The 18,649-nt window shown below is 47.4% G+C and overlaps 1 protein-coding gene across 1 annotated transcript; it reads right to left on the reverse strand.

The window, feature by feature from the left end:
- Positions 1-2,948: 2,948 nt before the first annotated feature.
- GUCA1B (guanylate cyclase activator 1B) lies at positions 2,949-17,016 on the reverse strand. The gene is made up of 4 exons (XM_055263727.2): positions 14,415-17,016; positions 7,946-8,095; positions 5,021-5,138; positions 2,949-4,283 (listed from the first exon to the last, which is right to left on the reverse strand). The coding sequence occupies exons 1-4, from the start codon at positions 14,619-14,621 to the stop codon at positions 4,156-4,158; spliced, it is 603 nt and encodes a 200-aa protein (XP_055119702.1). The 5' UTR covers positions 14,622-17,016; the 3' UTR covers positions 2,949-4,155.
- Between the last annotated feature and the right edge of the window lie 1,633 nt (positions 17,017-18,649).

The raw sequence follows: 18,649 nt of genomic DNA on the forward strand, positions 1-18,649 counted from the left end.
GTACCCCAGTAAGGGAAAACAAACAAACATAGCTCCTTCAAGAGATTTATAATCCTACTAGCAAGATAAGGATGGGATATTTTGCCAGGTGTGGTGGTAAATGCCTGTAATCACCAATACTCAGGAGACTGAGGTGGGAGGATCACTTGAGCCGAGGGGTTCAAGACAAACCCAGGCAACATAGTGAGACCCCTCTTCAAAAAGAAAAAAGGGGGCTGGGAGCAGTGGCTCATGCCTGTAATCCTAGTGCTTTGGGAGGCCGAGGTGGGCAGATCACCTGAGGTCAGGAGTTCGAGACCAGCCTGGCCAACATGGTGAAACCCCGTCTCTACTAAAAATACAAAAATTAGCTGGGTATGGTGGTGTGCTCCTGTAATCCCAGCTACCTGGGAGGCTGAGGCAGGAGAATTGCTTGAACCAGGGAGGCAGAGGTTTTGGTGAGCCGAGATCACACCACTGCACTCCAGCCTGGACAACAGAGTGAGACTCTCTCTCAAAAAAATAAACAAATAGATAAATAAAAAGAAAAAAAGGGTGGAATATTTAGATGACAATGTAGATCTGAATCTGAATGCATGTGCATGCATTCACTCTGGGAAGGTTTGGTGTTGGCCAAAAACTGAAAGAGGGTGGGTGGTTCTGCATAAAATCCTCATTTCTCGAGAAGAAATCCATACTTTTTCAGAAGAGCCTGCGCAAGTCCCTCATACTTCCCCTCCTTGGTGACATGTGGTGCTCCATGGCTCCCCACAGATCTGCGACTCATCGCTCATCGCAAATAATCTATCCCTGGTCTAACCTAAATCCCTCTTGCTGCAGTGACACCAGTTGGGAAGTGGGACAGTCTGTTACAGGTGGGCCCCATCCGCATCTTTGCACGTCTGAACTTTAAGAATACCCAACTCAGGCCAGGCACCGTGGCTCATGCCTGTAATCCCAACTCAGGCCGGGCGCGGTGGCTCACGCCACCTGTAATCCCAGCACTTTGGGAGGCCGAGGTGGGCAGATCACGAGGTCAGGAGTTTGAGACCATCCTGGCTAACACGGTGAAACTCCGTCTCTACTAAAAATATAAAAAATTAGCCAGGCGTGGTGGTGGGCACCTGTGGTCCCAGCTGCTCGGGAGGCTGAGGCAGGAGAATGGCGTGAACCCGGGAGGTGGAGCTTGCAGTGAGCTGAGATCGCGCCACTGAACCCCAGCCTGGGCGACAGAGCAAGACTCTGTCTCAAAAAAAAAGAATACCCAACTCAGAGATCTACCTGTCCAAGGCAGGTTTTCTTGGCTCTGTCCCTGGTTGCTACAGGAACCTGGGGAAACACACAGGCTGGAGAAGTTGTGACCATTTTTTCAAAGATGCTCTTTCTTCTGGGCTTTGAGTCTTCACTTCAGCTGGGTGTGGGGGAGGTGTGGGGAATAAACGAAAATTCAGGAATGGAAGCCAGGTGTAGTGGCTTATGCCTATAATCCCAGCACTTTGGGATGGGTGCTGAGGTAGGTGGATCACTTGAGCTCAGAAATTCGTGACCAGCCTGCCCAACACGGTGAAACCCTGTCTCTACAAAAAATAGAAAAAGTAGCAGGGCATGGTGGTGTGCACCTGTGGTCCCAGCTACTCAGGAGGCTGAGGTGGGAGGATCGCTTGAGCCTAGGAGGCAGAGGTTGCAGTGAGCCGAGATTGCACCACTGCACTCCAGCCTGGGTGACAGAGCCAGATCCTGTCTCCAATAAATAAATAAATAAATACATTCAGGAGTGGGAGGGAGAAAATGAGGGGAAAAATAAGTAAAATACCAAGTCAGAGAGTGCCCCACTAGGCGGATGAGGGGGTGCATTTTGCTCATGTCCTGTCCATCACTTGGACCTCCCCAGACAAGGAAGTCAGCCAGGGACTGAGCGACAGACATGGAGGGAAGGTAGAGGTTGGTGCTGTGCGCAGCCAGGAAGAAAAAAGGAGTTGACATTTCTGCTCCTTTGGCTGGCTGCCTGTCGGGAAACCCTGAAGGTCAGAGTTGGGAAGGTGTCTGCATGTAATTAGGACATCCCTCGATGTCATTCACATATCTTCTTCATGATTTGGGGCATATCTGTGTCCCACCTGGATGTATATATATACACGTATATATATACATGTATATATATACACGTATATATATACATGTATATATATATATAATATATATATATATATTTGAGATGGAGTTTCACTCTTGTTGCCCAAGCTGGAGTGCAATGGCACGATCTTGGCTCACTGCTACCTCTGCCTCCTGGGTTCAAGAGATTCTCCTGCCTCATCCTTCCCAGTAGCTGGGATTATAGGCACATGCCACCACACCCGGCTCATTTTGTAGCTTTAGTAGAGACGGGGTTTCACCAAGTTGGTCAGGCTGGTCTCAAACTCCCGACCGCAGGTGATCCGCCTGCCTCGTCCTCCCAAAGTGCTGGGATTATAGGCATGAGCCACCGCACCTAGCCTCCTGGCTTCCTTCCTTCCTTCCTTCCTCTCTCTTTCTCTTTCTTTCTTCTCTTTCTCTCTTTCTTTCTCTTTTTTTGACGGAATTTCATACTTGTTACCTAGGTTGGAGTGCAATGGCATGATTTTGGCTCACTGCAACCTCCAGCTCCCGGGTTCAAGTGATTTTCCTGCCTCTGCCTCCCAAGGAGCTAGGATTACAGGCGCCTGCCACCGTGCCCAGTTAATTTTTTTTTTTTTTTTTTTTTTTTTGTATTTTTAGTAGAGACGGGGTTTCACCATGTTGGTCAGGCTGCTCTTGAACTCCTAACCTCAGGTGAGCCACCCGCCTCGGCCTCCCAAAGTCCTGGGATTAGAGGTGTGAGTGGCTGTGCCTGGGCAATATTTTTCTCATCAATTATTTTTTACCTAAAATTGATGTCTAAAGGAAATTTTATATGAATATCATGTGAAATAACACATCTATAAAGTCGCAGGTTTAATAGGTTAGTTTTATTTCTTATACACCAACATAAAAACCTATCTATTCAAGGTAAAGCAAATGTTTTTCCAGGTCTCACTTTAAACTGTCTTATAGGAGTAACAGTGACCCAGGGCACTGGCTTTCAGTTTGCTTTTTTCAGAGGTGCCTCCAGTTCCAGAGGGTACTCAGCCCCCCTTTCAACCAGAGAGACTCCCTTTTAATGAAGTTTCTATATTGGGGTTACACATAAGAGTTTATATAACAAAAAATAATTCCACATCTAAAAACACAGTAATCCAAAACTGTTCGCCTAGTCTGACGTGCTCACTGTGCCGCCGAGACATAACCGAGGTTAGGGAGGAGAAGTGGCTGTCTTGGGTCACACAGCAGTTAGAAGCAAATCCCAGCCCAGAACCCCAGTCAACAGTCCCCCGATTCTTGCCAGAGACAGAGAGAAGTTTTCTCCATCCTTTAAAGAGAAACATTCAGATTATGGCTGGGAGTTGTGGAAGGTCCATTCTGGGGGATGTGGATGGAAAGGGAGGATTGTTGGGGGACTGGTGGGTTGGCGGCAGGGGGTCCCGGAGCAGCACCCAGGCAGAGCCGAAACAGCCCCTTTAAGCACAGCCGACCCTTCCAAAGGCAGAAAGACCACAGCCTGCAGTGTATTTGCTACCATTTTCCTGTTGACACCCCTGGTGAGGATGCCTTGGGGAGAAGGAGGCCAGGGTCCTCCCCATGAACGCCCCTCAGCATCCTGGAAGTTATAGAATTATTGTTGCCCCCTGCCCCCCAAAACTCCTGCCTTTTCTTCAGTCTCAACACCCTCCCACCCCTGCCTCCTACCAGTCTTTGTGTTCTCATTTCTGATTTGGTCTGTGGGACCCTCACCCCTCAGTTGGCTCTTGTTTCCAACTGAGAACACCTAGAAACCGTGGGAGCTCCACGACCACCCAGCCAAGGCATAGTCCTCCCAGGAGCGGCTGAATGGGAAAAGTAACTGAATTCCCTTCACCATCCCAAGGAATCCTCCAAAATGGACTACGCCCTGTTGGCCACTTCAAACCCAGCAGCCCTTCCCTATCCCCACTCAGTCCTGCACAGGGGGTGCCAGGAAGTCCACACCAGGGGAAGAGTGGGCACGAGCAGGCTAAGCCAGGGACGCTCCCACTATCCTGGAAACCTGGGTGAACCTGGAGTCGTGGAGCGGCCCCAGACCCCTCAGAACATGGCACTTTTCCGTCTCTGCTGAGCGAGCCAGCTGCTGGGATTCATGTCCATCTGCAGCATCTTCATCACCCACTTGTCCCGACGGGCACCTTCAACAAACTCGTTCAGAGACAGCTGGCCTGAGCAAGGGGGAGGAGAGGCAGTCATGCAGAAGAAGGGGAGACCTGGGTCTGGGGGCAGAAGGAGAGACCTCGCTCCCAGGATGCGCCTACACCTCTTATGCCAACTATCCTGCAGTCTCAGACCCCAAGCTTGCGGCTTGTCAGGTGTCTGAATCTCCAGGAGTCTCCTGCCACCTTTAAGGGGCTTTCTTTGCTGACAAACTGAAGTTTTACTTTTGCGCACGGTACCATGAAAATGCTGGGTGGAGCTGAGAGACCTGGAGGGCTCGTGTGTGTATTCCAAGCCAGCTCTCTCCCCACACAGCCCTGGGGCTGGGCACTGGGCTACAGGGAGGAGAGCCCAAGCAGCCTGAATGGAGGTCTACCCTATGCCTGCTCTTAAACACATTATCCTGTTCATTCCTCTCAACCACTATTATTATCCCCATTTTCCAGATGAGGAAATTGAGATCAGGATGAGAAGCTCAATATATCACTCCCTGCCTGACTCCAGAGTTCCTATTCTTTCTATTCTGCGTGCCTGGCCTCCATCAGCAACTCCTGTAGGACTTTTAGTCACTCCTACAAACACGTGCTCATGAGTCCCTTTGTTAGTTCATGTCATCTTCTCCACAGCCTTCTCACAGATGAGGACGCCAGGGTTGGAACATGGAGGGCCTTGCCCAAGGACGTGCAGCCAGAAAGTGGCGGTGATGCAGAGTGGACAGCACTCCCCCCATCTCTGCCCCTCTTACCATCTCCATTCTCATCCACCAGGAGGAAGATCCTGTCCACGACCTCCTCGGGTGTGAGCAGCTGGCCTTGCTCAGTTTGTAGCTCTCGCCGGCAGGCTTTCTTCAGCTGGTAAATTCCCTGCCAAAGAAAACTCAGCTGCATTGACGGGAGACCCTGCAAGCTCCGCCCTCACCCCAGTGACCCACATACCTCAGCACCACTTCCCCAGTGCTGGCTTCCCAGGCTGTGCGTCTTAGGACCACATAATCTGGATCCAGATCAAAACAGACCTGTCCTAAGGCGATGCTCTCAGAATCCCACTGGCCTAATTCCAGCTGAGTTTCTGGCCTCACACCCTACCTGACCCCAACACCATTTGCATTTCCACTGAGAGCTGCAAAGCCCAAATCCAAAACCTCTAATGAGAGAGGTTTAAGTCACCATGACAGTCTAAATCGCATTCTACACAGGAATTAATAGAGATGCAGAGAAGAAAATTCAGTGTATCTATATATGTGTGTCTGTATATGTGTAAAACAGAATGATGGGGATACACATGTTCCTTCCTCATGGACTGGAGGGAAAAACCCAGGTTTCTCCTTTGCCCTGTTTCCTCTCCCAGTGAGACTATGTTTGTGAAAGCACCATGTAGGCTGGGCACTGTGGCTCATGCCTGTAACCCCAGCACTTTGGGAGGCCGAGGCGGGTGGATCATTTGAGGTCAGGAGTTCAAGACCAGCCTGGCCAACATGGTGAAATCCTGTCTCTACTAAAAATACAAAAATTAGCCAGGTAAGGTGGCGGGCGCCTGTAATCCAAGCTACTCAGGAGGCTGAGGCAGGAGAATCGCTTGAACCTGGGAGGTAGAGGTTGCAGTGAGCTGAGATTGCACCGCTGAATTCCAGCCTGGACAACAGAGCAAGACTCTGTCTCAAAAAAAAAAAAAAAAAGAAAGAAAGCAAGCACCATGTAAATGCAGAAGAGATGGACACATATGACGGTTCTCCTTAGCTCCCAGGCTGGTGCTCCCTGAGGACAGAAGCTGTGTCTTATGCACCTCTATGGCCTCACTGCTCAGCCCAGTGCCCAGCACAAAATAGGCCTCATTGACGTGTCTTGGGAGACTGAGGGGTTAAATCCAGGCACTTCCAGGTGCCGATTACAGAATCTCTATGAAGCAGCTTCTTGTTCTGTGAAATAGGGCTAACGATGCCTGCCTCATAGCACAGGTCTGGCTAACGCAGGAAACACGCCAGAGTCTGGGATGTACTAAGCACTTCTTTTCTTCCTTAATCATTCTTGCTAATAGAGAGTGATTGTTAGTCTTTTAAAAGAAATAACTTCTGATCTTCTTGACTTTTCCTCATGCATTTGTGTTTTCTATTTTATTGATTTCTGCTATTTATTTTCTTTCTTCTACTATCTTCGGATTTATTTTATTTTTTTGAGACGGAGTCTTGCTCTGTCACCAGGCTGGAGTGCAGTGGTGCAATCTCGGCTCACTACAAGGTCCGCCTCCCGGGTTCAAGCGATTCTCCTGCCTTAGCCTCCTGAGTAGCTGGGACTACAGGCGCCCACCACGACGCCCAGCTAATTTTTTGTATTTTTAGTAGAGACGGGGTTTCACCATGTTAGCCAGAATGGTCTCGATCTCCTGACCTTGTGATCTTCCCGCCTCGGCCTCCCAAAGTGCTGAGATTACAGGCGTGAGCCACTACCGTGCCTGGCCAAGGGTTTATTTTACATTTTTTTTTTTTTTTTTAGAAAAGGTTTCACTCTGTTGCTCAGGGTGGAGTGCGGTGGCACAATCACAGCTCATTGCAGCCTCGACCTCCCAGGCGCAGGCAATCCTCCCCCTCAGCCTTTGGAGTAGCTGAGACCACAGGTGCATACCACCACGTCCAGCTAATTTTTTTGTATTTTTTGTAGAGATGGGGTCTTACTATGTTGCCCAGGCTGGTCTTGAACTCCTGGGCTCAAGTGATCCACTCACCTCAGCCTCCCAAAATGCTGGGATTACATGTGTCAGTCCCTGCGCCTGGTCTTAATTTACTCTTCCTTTTTTCTAATTTCCTGAGATGGCTTCTTAGATCATTGATTTTCTAATATATAAAGTCTTATTTTCTAATATAGTATGCATTTTCTAATTATTTCCTAAGATATATTTTCTTTTCTTTCTTTTTTTTTTTTTTTCTGAGACAGGGTCTTACTTTGTTGCTCCAGCTGGAATGCAGTGGCACGATCATAGCTTACTGCAGCCTCCAACTCCTGGCTCAAGCAATCCTCCCACCTTACCTTAGTCTCCCAAGTAGCTAGGACTACAGGCATGTACCTCTAAGCCTGGCTAATTTTTAATTTTTTTGTAGAGATGGGGTCTCGCTTTGTTTTCTAGGTGGTTCTTCAACACCTGGGCTCAAGCAATCCTCCCACCTCAGCCTCCCAAAGTGCTGGGATTACAGGAATGAGCCACTGCACCCAGCCTCTATTTCCTAATATATGCATTTTAAGTCTATTTTCTAATATGTACATTTTAAATCTATAAATTTTTCTGCAGGTTCAGCTTTAGCTGCATTCCACAAGTTGTAGTATGTCATGCTTGCATTATTTTTCAATTTAAGATACTTGTCGTGTGTGTGTGTGTGTGTGTGTGTGTGTGTGAGAGAGAGAGAGAGAGGGAGAGAGGGAGAGTATTTCTTTGATCAATGGAGTATGTGAAGTCTGCTGCCTAATTTCCAAACAGATGGGGATTTTCTAATAATCTCTTTGTGATTGATTTCTAGCTTAATTCCACTAGAAATTACACACTCAGAATGAGAGCACAGGAAACACACTCAGAATGATTTCAAGGTCTCTTCTTCAGTGCCCGCTGGCCACTTGTGGCCAACCCTCAGAGCTCCAGCAGTGCTCAAGTGCCAGGCTGCTGGCCAATGGGCAGAGACACTAACCTCCACAATGTTGAGTAGCTCCAGGCGGTCGATGCAGCCATTGCCGTCCTTATCATAGATCTTGAAGGTCCACTTCAGCTTGTGCTCCAGGGTGCCCCTCAGCACGAGATTCAGGGCCGCCACATACTCCAGGAAGTCGATGGTGTTGTCCTGCATTAGATGTGGATGCTGCTGAGGGCACAGCCCACCTCTCCAGAGCATAGGCCATTCATCCCTGCAAACACAGGGCTTCTCTTCCTCATTTTAATCCATGTGGCCTCTACATCTTTGCTCAAGCCTTTCTCCACCCTTGGGGTAGAGAACATTCTATTATCTATCTATCTATCATCTATCTATCTATCTATCATCTATCTATCATCTATCTATCTATCTATCTATCTATCTATCTATCTATCATCATCATCTATATCTATCATCTGTATCATCTATCATCTATCTATCTATCTATCTATCTATCATCATCATCATCTATATCTATCATCTGTATCATCTATTATCTATCTATCTATCTATCTATCTATCTATCTATCTATCTGTCATCTGTCTATTTATTTTTAGAAACAGGGTCTCACTATGTTACCCAGGCTGGTCTCAAACTCTTGGGCTCAAGTGATCCTCCCTTCTTGGCCTCCCAAAGTGTTTGGATTACAGGCATGAGCCACCACACCCAGCCTAGAGAACATTCTCTCTTCTCATTTTCTATGACCACCCAAGCCTACCCAACCTTCAAGGTTGAGCTCAAGGGTCCCCTCCTCCAGGAAGCCTTCATTCTCTGACCTCTTCAGCCATAGTGCTCTCTCCCTCCCCATTCTAACATCCACAGCATCTACTGTCTATTCTACACAGCTCAGGACTTTCTCTGGCATTGTCACTTAACTGTTTCCTAGATTTGTCTCGTTTTCTAACCACGTTATATGCTCCTGGGGAAAAGAGAGGGGTTGACATTGCTTGGGTTTCTCCTCCATGCCTAGCACAGTGCCACTTACGGCCAGAGTTGGAAGCCAATAGATATTCATGAATCAATGAGTCAATGATGGGCTTGATCTGAATTTGGGACTAAGACAGTTTTGAAGGAGTTAGAAAGCAGAGGCCATGTTGAAATTTTCCTCTGCATTCTCATTCACCCCAAGTCAGAGAGAGGCGGACAGGCAGTGGCTCCAGCCCTACCCACTTCTAGGTCCCAGTGGACATTACACCGAACAACAGGCCTGTGCCTCCAGCCCATCCAGGAAGGGTGGGGGAGCGCAGAGCTCAGGTGCTAATTGGGCAGAGGAAGGGGGAGAGGCACAGTCTACTTCTAAGGTGACTCTCACCAGGAAACAACAGAACCTTCTTGTAATAGAAATGCAGCAGCAATAATGATTTCTAAAGCAGTAAATAAAAGAGGATATATTCTTGCTTTCTTCTCCAAATGTGTTTGGGGTGACAGGCTGCTGCTGCCGCCGCTGTTGGTGGCTGCAGTGGGTTAGCTGTGCCAGTGTCTCACTTACAGGTGCTCACTTATTCCAGGGTTGGGACCTCCATTCTCCAAATAAAAAATCTGAGCCATCAGATCCTCCAGGAGTGCCTGTCATTCACATGACTTTGTTATCAGAAATGACACTGATGGCCCAGAGCAGAGCACTTCTGTCCCACTGGGTCAGGCCACTCAGGAGCCCCAGCCCCAGATCAAGGGGTGCCTGGGTGAACAAGTTTTGAGCAACAGAAGAAAATGGCAGAAAAAGAGGGAAACAGCAAGAAGCCTAAGGAAAAACTAAGAAGAAAACAAAACGAGCTTACCTTAGTACCCGAAGTGTTCTATTCATATCTTTTATATAATTCCTATAAATATATGGTCTCTGTACTCCCTGTCATATACTTACCTAATTGAGGTCAGATTATATTTAAAATTTTGTTTCCTTCATTTTCATGTAACATTTTCTCATGTCTTTAAAAATTATTTAAAATGTCAACTTCCATTTTTTTTTTTTGCTGGGGATGGGGTACTGAACATTCCCTTTGTTGAACATATTTCTAATATTTTCCATTACACAATGAACTTTTTTTTTGTATGTATACCTTTTCTTACATCTCTGATATTTTTTTTTTAGGGTAGACACTTAGCAGTGGTTGTCAGCTCTTTAATAGGCTATTTTCTCGAGTAGTTGTTATTTATTAAGCTTACCACAAATCAATCTTGTGTTTCTTATTTAATGAGAATGAGTTATTATCCCCATTTTATGGATGAGGAGCCTGAGACCCAGAGGTTCCCAGGCCACCCAGCCAGCAAGTGGCAGAGCTTTTCCAGGCATGCATCTCTTCCAGTTCATCAAGTCGGAAAAACTTGCAGTCTCCACTTTTTTTTTTTTTTTTTTGAGACAGAGTCTCGCTCTATCGCCCAGGCTGGAGTGCAGTGGCGTGATCTCGACTCACTGCAAGCTCCGCCTCCCGGGTTAACGCCATTCTCCTGCCTCAGCCTCCCAAGTAGCTGGGACTACAGGTGCCCGCCACTGCGCCCGGCTAATTTTTTGTATTTTTAGTAGAGACGGGGTTTCACGTGTTAGCCAGGATGGTCTCGATCTCCTGACCTTGTGATCCGCCTGTCTTGGCCTCCCAAAGTGCTGGGATTACAGGCGTAAGCCACCGCGCCCGGCCCCAGTCTCCACTTAAGATCTATTTCTGTCCAGCAAATGAGCCTAGTGCTTGGGGGTGCCAAGAGAAGAAAAACAAAAACAAAACCTGAAACCACTCACAAATCCCCACTAACTAGATCTCCAGAGTCTTCCTCATTCTTTGTCCAGAGCCTTCTGTTCCTACAACATCCTCTCTCAACATGATTCAGTTTCCATGACTCCTTGCCTTATATGAGACATATTCCAGGGTGATCTCTAGACAAGTGATCTCATCTGAGAGGTTACTGGAAACCCCAGGACCATTTCTGGGAAATGTCCAGCTGGGACTAATCTCATCTGCGATGCATGGGACCTTGTCAGCTCCAATTACCCACAGAGGCCTGAGAGTGATGGAAATGGCTCTGTCTACTCAGGAATAGGGTGGGCGTGTCACCGGCTCTGTGGGATTATCTGCCCTGTTTCTCCTTGAATTGGCCACATTTGTGCACCAGCCCTGACTTCAGTGCATGTTATATAAGAATCCTAAATGACATTTGATCTTCACCCTCCCCTTTCTTCCATTCCAGGCGGTCATAGGGCAACCACCAGAGTTGCAAGGGAGAGTGGCAGAGATGAGGTGTTCCTACCTCTTTGTCTCCACCAAACCAGTTTCCATCACCTCAGATTTTCACGTGTGAACCAGATCTATAAACTCTTTTGATTTGATTTGCTTTAGAAATCTCAGACCGATTGTTCCGAAATGACACTCATTGATATAAGGGGGAATGGAGTCACGTGTAGGTTTGGAGACAAAGACTAAGTGGGAAAGAAGGCTCAGTCCCTGAGAGAGGAACTTAAAAACACTCTCTAGGGAGGCTCTTCCTTACAGTGGAATGTCAACTAATAAATAGAGAAGGGGTGATGGGGTTAGAAAATTATCAACAGATGCCAAAGCCAGTAGAAAATTTGACTGAACAATAGGATATTTACTTAGTCTCAAGGTATAGCCCTACAAGACGCTTATTAATCACAAAGAAAAAAAATAGTAACTTTACAATGTTGAAACATGGCAGATACCACTTTAACCAAGTGATCAAAGTTAACTACGCCAGTGATAGGACAAACTGACATCTTATACCTGATGATATGATGCACCGAGGATACAACATCACATCAGTGGCAATTCTGCCAATTTAGACAAACACCAATTGTGGGGTGTCCTACAACATAACTCAGCTGCAGTCTTCAAAAATATCACAGTCAAATAGGAAAGCTGAGATTAAAGGTTCCAAGTTAAAGAAGACTAAGGAGATACAACAAGTAAATGCAATGTGTGATCATACAAAAAAAAAGAAAAAAAAAAAAGAAAAAGGAAGGCCGGGCACGGTGGCTCATGCCTGTAATCCCAACACTTTGGGTGACCGAGGCGGGCGGATCATGAAGTCAAGAGATGGAGACAATCATGGCCAACATGGTGAAACCCCGTCTCTACTAAAAATACAAAAATTAGCTGGGGGTGGTGGCGCTCGCCTGTAATCCCAGCTACCGGGGAGGCTGAGGCAGGAGAATCGCTTGAACCTGGGAGGTGGAGGTTGCAGTGAGCCAAGATCACACCACTGCACTACAGCCAGGGCGACAGAGCAAGACTCCATCTCAAAAAACGAAAAAGGAAAAAAGAAAGAAAGCTGACCGGGTGCAGTGGCTCATGCCTGTAATCCCAGCACTCTGGGAGGCCGAGGTGGGCGGATCACTTCAGGTCAGGAGTTTGACACCAGCCTGGTCAACATGGTGAAACCCCGTTTCCACTAAAAATACAAAAATTAGCCAGGCATGGGGGTGTGCACCTGTAATCCTAGCTACTCGGGAGGATGAGGCATGAGAATCACTTGAACTCAGGAGGCGGAGATTGCAGTGAGCTGAGATTGTGCCACTGCACTCCAGCCTGGGCAACATGGCGAGACTCTGTTTCTACTGAAATAAATAAATAAATAATACAAAAATTAGCAGGCATGGTGGTGCACACCTGTAATCCCAGCTACTTGAGAGGTTGAGGTGGGAGGATCCCTCGAGCCTGGGAAATCAGAGGCTGCAAAGAGCTGAGATCATGCCACTGGGTGACAGAGCGAGACCCTGTCTCAAAAACAAAAAAGAAAAGAAAATACACACTGAAATACTCAGGGATAAACGGGCATGATATCTATAGCTTTCTCTTAGAAAAAGTATATGTATATATTATGCATATGTATAAATTATGTATCATGTATATGTATCTATACTTATAGGATACATTATATATATGTACGTATACAGAGAGAGGCAGAATGATAAAGTAAATGATATAAAATGTAAATAACTAGGGAAAAATTTGGATAAATTGCACATGGGAGTTACTTGTATCATTCTTATAACTCTTCTGTAAATTTAGAATAGTAGCAAAATTAAAGTTATTCAAAAAGGAAAAACATTGATGAACATGGTATGCTGATTTATAAGGAGAGATGAGGTATAAGGAGTACAATCATATGCCTAAGGGCTTAATCAGCCCTTTTGGATCTTGAATCATGATTGTATTGATTTTTAGATGAATTTGGGGAAGATTGATGGACTTAAATGAGTCTTACTATTTATGACCTGATATATTTGTTTACTTTTCTTACGACATTTAAAAAAAATCATCAATTATTTTAAAAACTCATCTTCTCTCTTTAAAAAACCTGCCTACTAGGCAGGAGCACTTAAGACCTTGGGCAAATCGATTCATTCCCTTTTGCCCAGCTTTCTCATCATTTAATTTGGAATAACAAAAGTCTGCCCCTCCCACCCAGGGTTGCTGCTGACTCAGAGGAGACCTAAGAGAGGGGGAGTGCTGAGAACTCTGAAACTGGCTCTGTGCCCTGTGGGGTGGCCGATGGGGTTCATCTCTGAGGAGGTTCTGTTGAATTGAAGATGCTGACCTCACCCTCCTGTCCTGGGACAGGCACTGTAGGGACGTGCACTGACTGGTACCAGCGACAGGATGAGACCTGAAGTGGCATTCCCAGTGATTCAGCTTAGAAAGCTAAGTTCTCCACACACTGAGGAGTGGAGTACTGATGCTTTCTTCAGATTACATTGGTATTTGAGGCAAATCCAGCAGTTTGCAGGATTGCCAGGGCACTGAACTGGATAACCTTAAATAATCAAGGGGTTTTTAACTGAATTGAAATTTAAAATTCAATCCCCTGGTGCATTTACAAGATGTGTTATCTTCTTAGCTGCTAGTGACAATGGGGGCTTAGAGAAACTCTAGTCTGAATGATTTAATGAAACCTTCCAGGACCTGAAGAGCTGAAAGGGGCTTTTGCAGTCATTCGCCCAGTCTCCCAATACATGCAGGAGCCTCTTCCAGCATTCTTGACAGGGAGGATCTGAACAGTCTCAGTTTGAAGAACCCCAACAAGAGGGAGCTCATAGCCCATGCTAAGATACCTTCTCTCATTTGAAACATCTCTTTTGCTCCTAGTGTTTAGAGTGACAGGGGCTCTGGCAGATGCGAAAACCCAGTCACTGGGCTGCAGAGTCTTGGTCAAAAATACAAAAAGAGAGGATCTGGAGTGTCTGCCAGTCGCCCTTCAGCTCTCAAGAAGAGGACACAGGGAGCATCAGCCGACAGCTAAGAGATGGAGGGAGGGAAGGAGAGACAGAGAAGATGGAAAGGGACAAAACAAAGAGAAGAGACAGAAGGGTTTGGGGAGTGAGACAGAAAAGGTAAAGAGAGATGGAGGGGAAAGAAGAGCAAAGAGCCAAGGAGTGGGGAACTGGGAGCTCTCTCTGAGGACACTCGTGGAGGAAGGCGCCAGGTGGACTGGCCACCGGTCCTTCCCTTCAGGGTGCCTTACCCCATTCTTGTCGAAGGCTCGGAACATGCCCTCTACATACTGGGAGGCCTCCTCATCGTCTGTGACCTTGAAGAAGCGCTTAAACTCATGCATAAAGAGTGTGCCGCTGGGGCACTCCATCACGAACTTCTTGTACCACTCCTGGAGCTCCGCCACATCTATCTCGCCAGCTGCCTCTGCCTCCTCCCAGCTAAACTCCTGCCCCATGCTGGCCCTGAGGAATGTCAGGGAGCAAGGGTCTGTGTCTCTTCCCTGGCTTCTGCTGATGGATCTCTCCAACTAGGGCCCTCTTCCTCCCTTTCCAGGAGGCCTGATCAGTCTCTCCATCATCTCCTGGGTGACTGAACATGATCGGTCGGTGCAGGGGGCAGGTGGCAAGGGAGGTGGGTCCAGGCCAGCTAAGCTGCCCTAAGACTATTAGAAGATTCCCCAGGCACCCGGGTGTGGTGGCTCATGCCTGTAATCCCAGCACTTTGGGAGGCCGAGGTGCGTGGATCACAAGGTCAGGAGTTCGAGACCAGCCTGGCCAACATGGTGAAATCCTGTCTCTACTAAAAATATAAAAAATTAGCTGGGCATGGTGGTGGGCACCTGTAATCCCAGCTATTCAGGAGGCTGAGGCAGGAGAATCGCTTGAACCCGGGAGGCGGAGGTCGCAGTGAGCCGAGATCGCGCCACTGCACTCCAGCCTGGGGGACAGAGTGAGACTCTCCCTTGAAAAAAAAAAAAAAGGAGATTCCCCAGGAAGTTCTGACCTCCAGCCTAAACTCCTCCAGCCTCACCCCTTCCCTTAGCCTTGCCAACAAAGCAACCAAGCTGGCCCCGGTAGACTCTGAAGAGGTAGAAGGGGAAGAAACTGAGAGGTAAGCAGAGAGATGCAGAGTGAAGAAAGAGTCGGGGTGCCAGGCTGGGATCCTCCCATCTCACTCACTATCTCTTTAGCTGGGCCCCACATTGCTCCAGGGAGGCCCATCTTGGAGACAGGAGACTCAAGTCCAGAGAGGAAGTGAGATCAAGTCCTAGGCCATAAAACAGAATCCACTGGTGATCTGGGACTCGCCCCTCAGAGGGTCTAGTGAAAAGAGGCAGAATCTATGATGGGAAGGGCTCTAGGTGAGCAGTTCTCTTCCCAGGCTAACTCAGTCCCTGACGCAGGATCTGAGGCTGCTTTCCAGATTACACCTTTGATCTTGGGAGCTTTTCACTTTCTGATTTAAACTACAAATCCCTCCCTCCAACCCTTCACACAAGACCTAGGGGTAGTGCTTTTTTCACATTTCCTCCAAAATACTAACATGTGAGAAGGATCTGGGAGCATGGCCTAAAATATCTTTGAAGGCTCTTTCTTTTACATTATAGGTCACGTAAATTTGCTTTTGAACAATTACATACTCATGCTTATTTTAATGTAACATAAAAATGACACCTCCAAGAAATCAAAAGACCTGGGACACACATTTTTCTTTTTCTTTGCCTTTTTTTTTTTTTTAATTTTTATTTTTTGAGACAGGGTCTCGCTCTCTCGCCCAGGCTGGAGTGCAGTGGTGCGATCTTGGCTCACTGCAACTTCTGCCTCTGGGTTCAAGTGATTCTCATGCCTCAGCCTCCCGAGCAGCTGGGATTACAGGTGCACAGCACAACACCCAGCTATTTTTTCTTTTCTTTTTTTTTTAAATTATACTTTAAGTTCTAGGGTACATGTGCACAACATACAGGTTTGTTACATAGGTATACATGTGCCATGTTGGTTTGATGCACCCAACAGCCAGCTAATTTTTGTATTTTTAGTAGAGACGGGGTTTCATCATGTTGACCAGGCTGGTTTCAAACTCCTGACCCCAAGTGATCCACCCGCCTTAGTCTCCCAAAGTGCTAGGATTATAGGCATGAGCCACCACGCCCAGTGACACTCATTTTTCTAGAAGACTTCAGAGGCAGCAGTTCCAGTGAATCTGTCCTTAACCTACCCATCCCTCACTGGGTGTTCAGCCTGAATTGTTTTGCACATCTCCAGGGCTGACCTCCTTTCTCACTGTTTTCTGCCTCCAGACATCAATGAGCTCTGAAAGCTCTTTTAACTTTCTTGCTATTTCTGAAGGAGAAATGTGATTTCTTCTGTCATCCTTTCAAGTGGTGGTGGGTTTTTCTCCCCCACACACACCTCAAGGTCTAGATAACAGGGCTAGTGTCCTCCTCACTTCTCACTCTTGCCTCCAAATGGCCTTTTATTTTTTTCTCCCTAAAAAAGGCCAGTCCCTTTGAAGCCACATCTGACTCCTTGCCACTATTTACTTCTCCTCATTGCCATCATTCACTGGTGACTTCCCTGCTTGTCTCAAAGCATCATGTCAGTCATTTCAGTGACTTTGACCTCCAAGTGGATAAACAGCCCATCCCACACACTGGCCTCAAAGGTCCTTGATCTCTTTTTTTTTTTTGAGACGGAGTCTCGCTCTTTCACCCAGGCTGGAGTGCAGTGGCGCGATCTCGGCTCACTGCAGGCTCCGCCCCCTGGGGTTCACGCCATTCTCCTGCCTCAGCCTCCCTTTGTAGCTGGGACTACAGGCGCCTGCCACCTCGCCCGGCTAATTTTTTGTATTTTTAGTAGAGACGGGGTTTCACCGTGTTAGCCAGGATGGTCTCGATCTCCTGACCTTGTGATCCGCCCGCCTCGGCCTCCCAAAGTGCTGGGATTACAGGCGTGAGCCACCGCGCCCGGCCTCTTTTTTTTTTTTTTGAAACAGAGTTTTTGCTCTTTTCACCCTGGCTGGAGTGCAGTGGTGCGTTCTTGGCTCACTGTGAACTCCGCCTCCTGGGTTCAAGCGATTCTCCTGTCTCAGCCTCCCTAGTAACTGGGATTACAGGTGCCTGCCACCATGCCCGGCCAATTTTTGTATTTTTAGTAGAGATGGGGTTTCACCATGTTGACCAGGCTGGTTTTGAACTCCTGACCTCAGATGATCTGCTCGCCTTGGCCTCCCAAAGTGCTGGGATTACAGGCATGAGCCACTGTGCCTGGCCCCAATGAGATGTGTGGGGGGTCACACTGCCCCCTTAGTCTCTAATTGCTGGCAACCTGGCATGGTCCCACATGTGTGAGCCACCTCGCCTGGCCTGGTCCTTGATCTCTTTAGTTCCAAAGAGCTCTTCTTCCACCTTACCTAGTACTTCCATTCACTTGTGGTCCCTGAGCCACAAGTGCAGCATCTGGGAGCTTGTTAGAAATGCAAAGTCTCAGGCCCCACCTCAGACCTACTGAATCAGGAACTGCGAGCTGGGGCCAGGAGTCTGTGTTTTAACAAGCCCTCCAGGTGCTTCCAATGCGTACTGAAGTTTGAGGACCATCACCCTAGGACTTGCTGTCACCAATCTCTACTACCTCTGAAACATTCAAACGCTGCCTTCTCTTATCAGCACCCCACCCCTTCCATCTGTTACTCTAATACCTTCACTCCAATAAGTCACTAATCTCATTGCGACTTCCAACCTGCTGATCCGTTTTTAACATCTGTCATCTTGCTCATCTCCTCACTCTCCTTATCTTCATTCTATGGCCCAGCATACTCTTTATTTTGACTTTTGTGCCCCTCTCTCCTCCTAACGCCTCACTTGGCCTGGCCCTGGTTAAGGCTGTCCGCTAACTATGCAGTAACACGTTGCCTACAATGGGGAGCCTGGACATCGTTGGAGGACATCATAGATCATGCTGGCTGCACACACTTCAGATCATGCCAGACAATCGTACTACATACTCTTCCTGCCGAATTCCCTCTCCCTCTCTCTGAGATGACTATTCCACAGCGCTTCCTGCCCTCAAACCTTCCACTCACTCCCACACTGTCGCACACTTCACAGAGACAGATGAGGCAGTGACTCATCTTCCCACCAGTGTTTACTAACTTCTCTGTATCTGTGCCCATATCCTCTGACCCTTCCGGTCTCAGTGGAAGCAGCGTGCCCTTCCCCTTGTCCCCGTCAACATCGCCACTTGTTTCCTAGATCACATCTCCCTTTACCTACTCGAAAGCTTCATTCCCGCAGTTACTCCCTTTCTCTTCTGCAGCCTCCACTCATCCCTCTCTAATGGATCATTCCCGTCAGCATTCAGATGTGCTGTAATATTGCCTTTATTAAAACAAGACAAATAATCCTTCCTTGATCCCACATTCAGGGCTACATTATGACATTCACAGGCCCCACACGTTTTTGCCTTCATGGGTCATAATATAAATATT

Source organism: Symphalangus syndactylus, chromosome 23 (genome assembly GCF_028878055.3).
Source record: "Symphalangus syndactylus isolate Jambi chromosome 23, NHGRI_mSymSyn1-v2.1_pri, whole genome shotgun sequence".
NCBI classification, from domain to species: domain Eukaryota; kingdom Metazoa; phylum Chordata; class Mammalia; order Primates; family Hylobatidae; genus Symphalangus; species Symphalangus syndactylus.

Coding starts and splice junctions, on each gene's coding strand:
- GUCA1B (XM_055263727.2), bottom strand. CDS start 14,621: ATGGGGCAGGAGTTTAGCTGGGAGGAGGCAGAGGCAGCTGGCGAGATA. Junction 5,139..7,945: donor AGCTACTCAACATTGTGGAG/GTTAGTGTCTCT, acceptor TTTCTTTGGCAG/GGAATTTACCAGCTGAAGAA. Junction 4,284..5,020: donor GGTGGATGAGAATGGAGATG/GTAAGAGGGGCA, acceptor CCCCTTGCTCAG/GCCAGCTGTCTCTGAACGAG.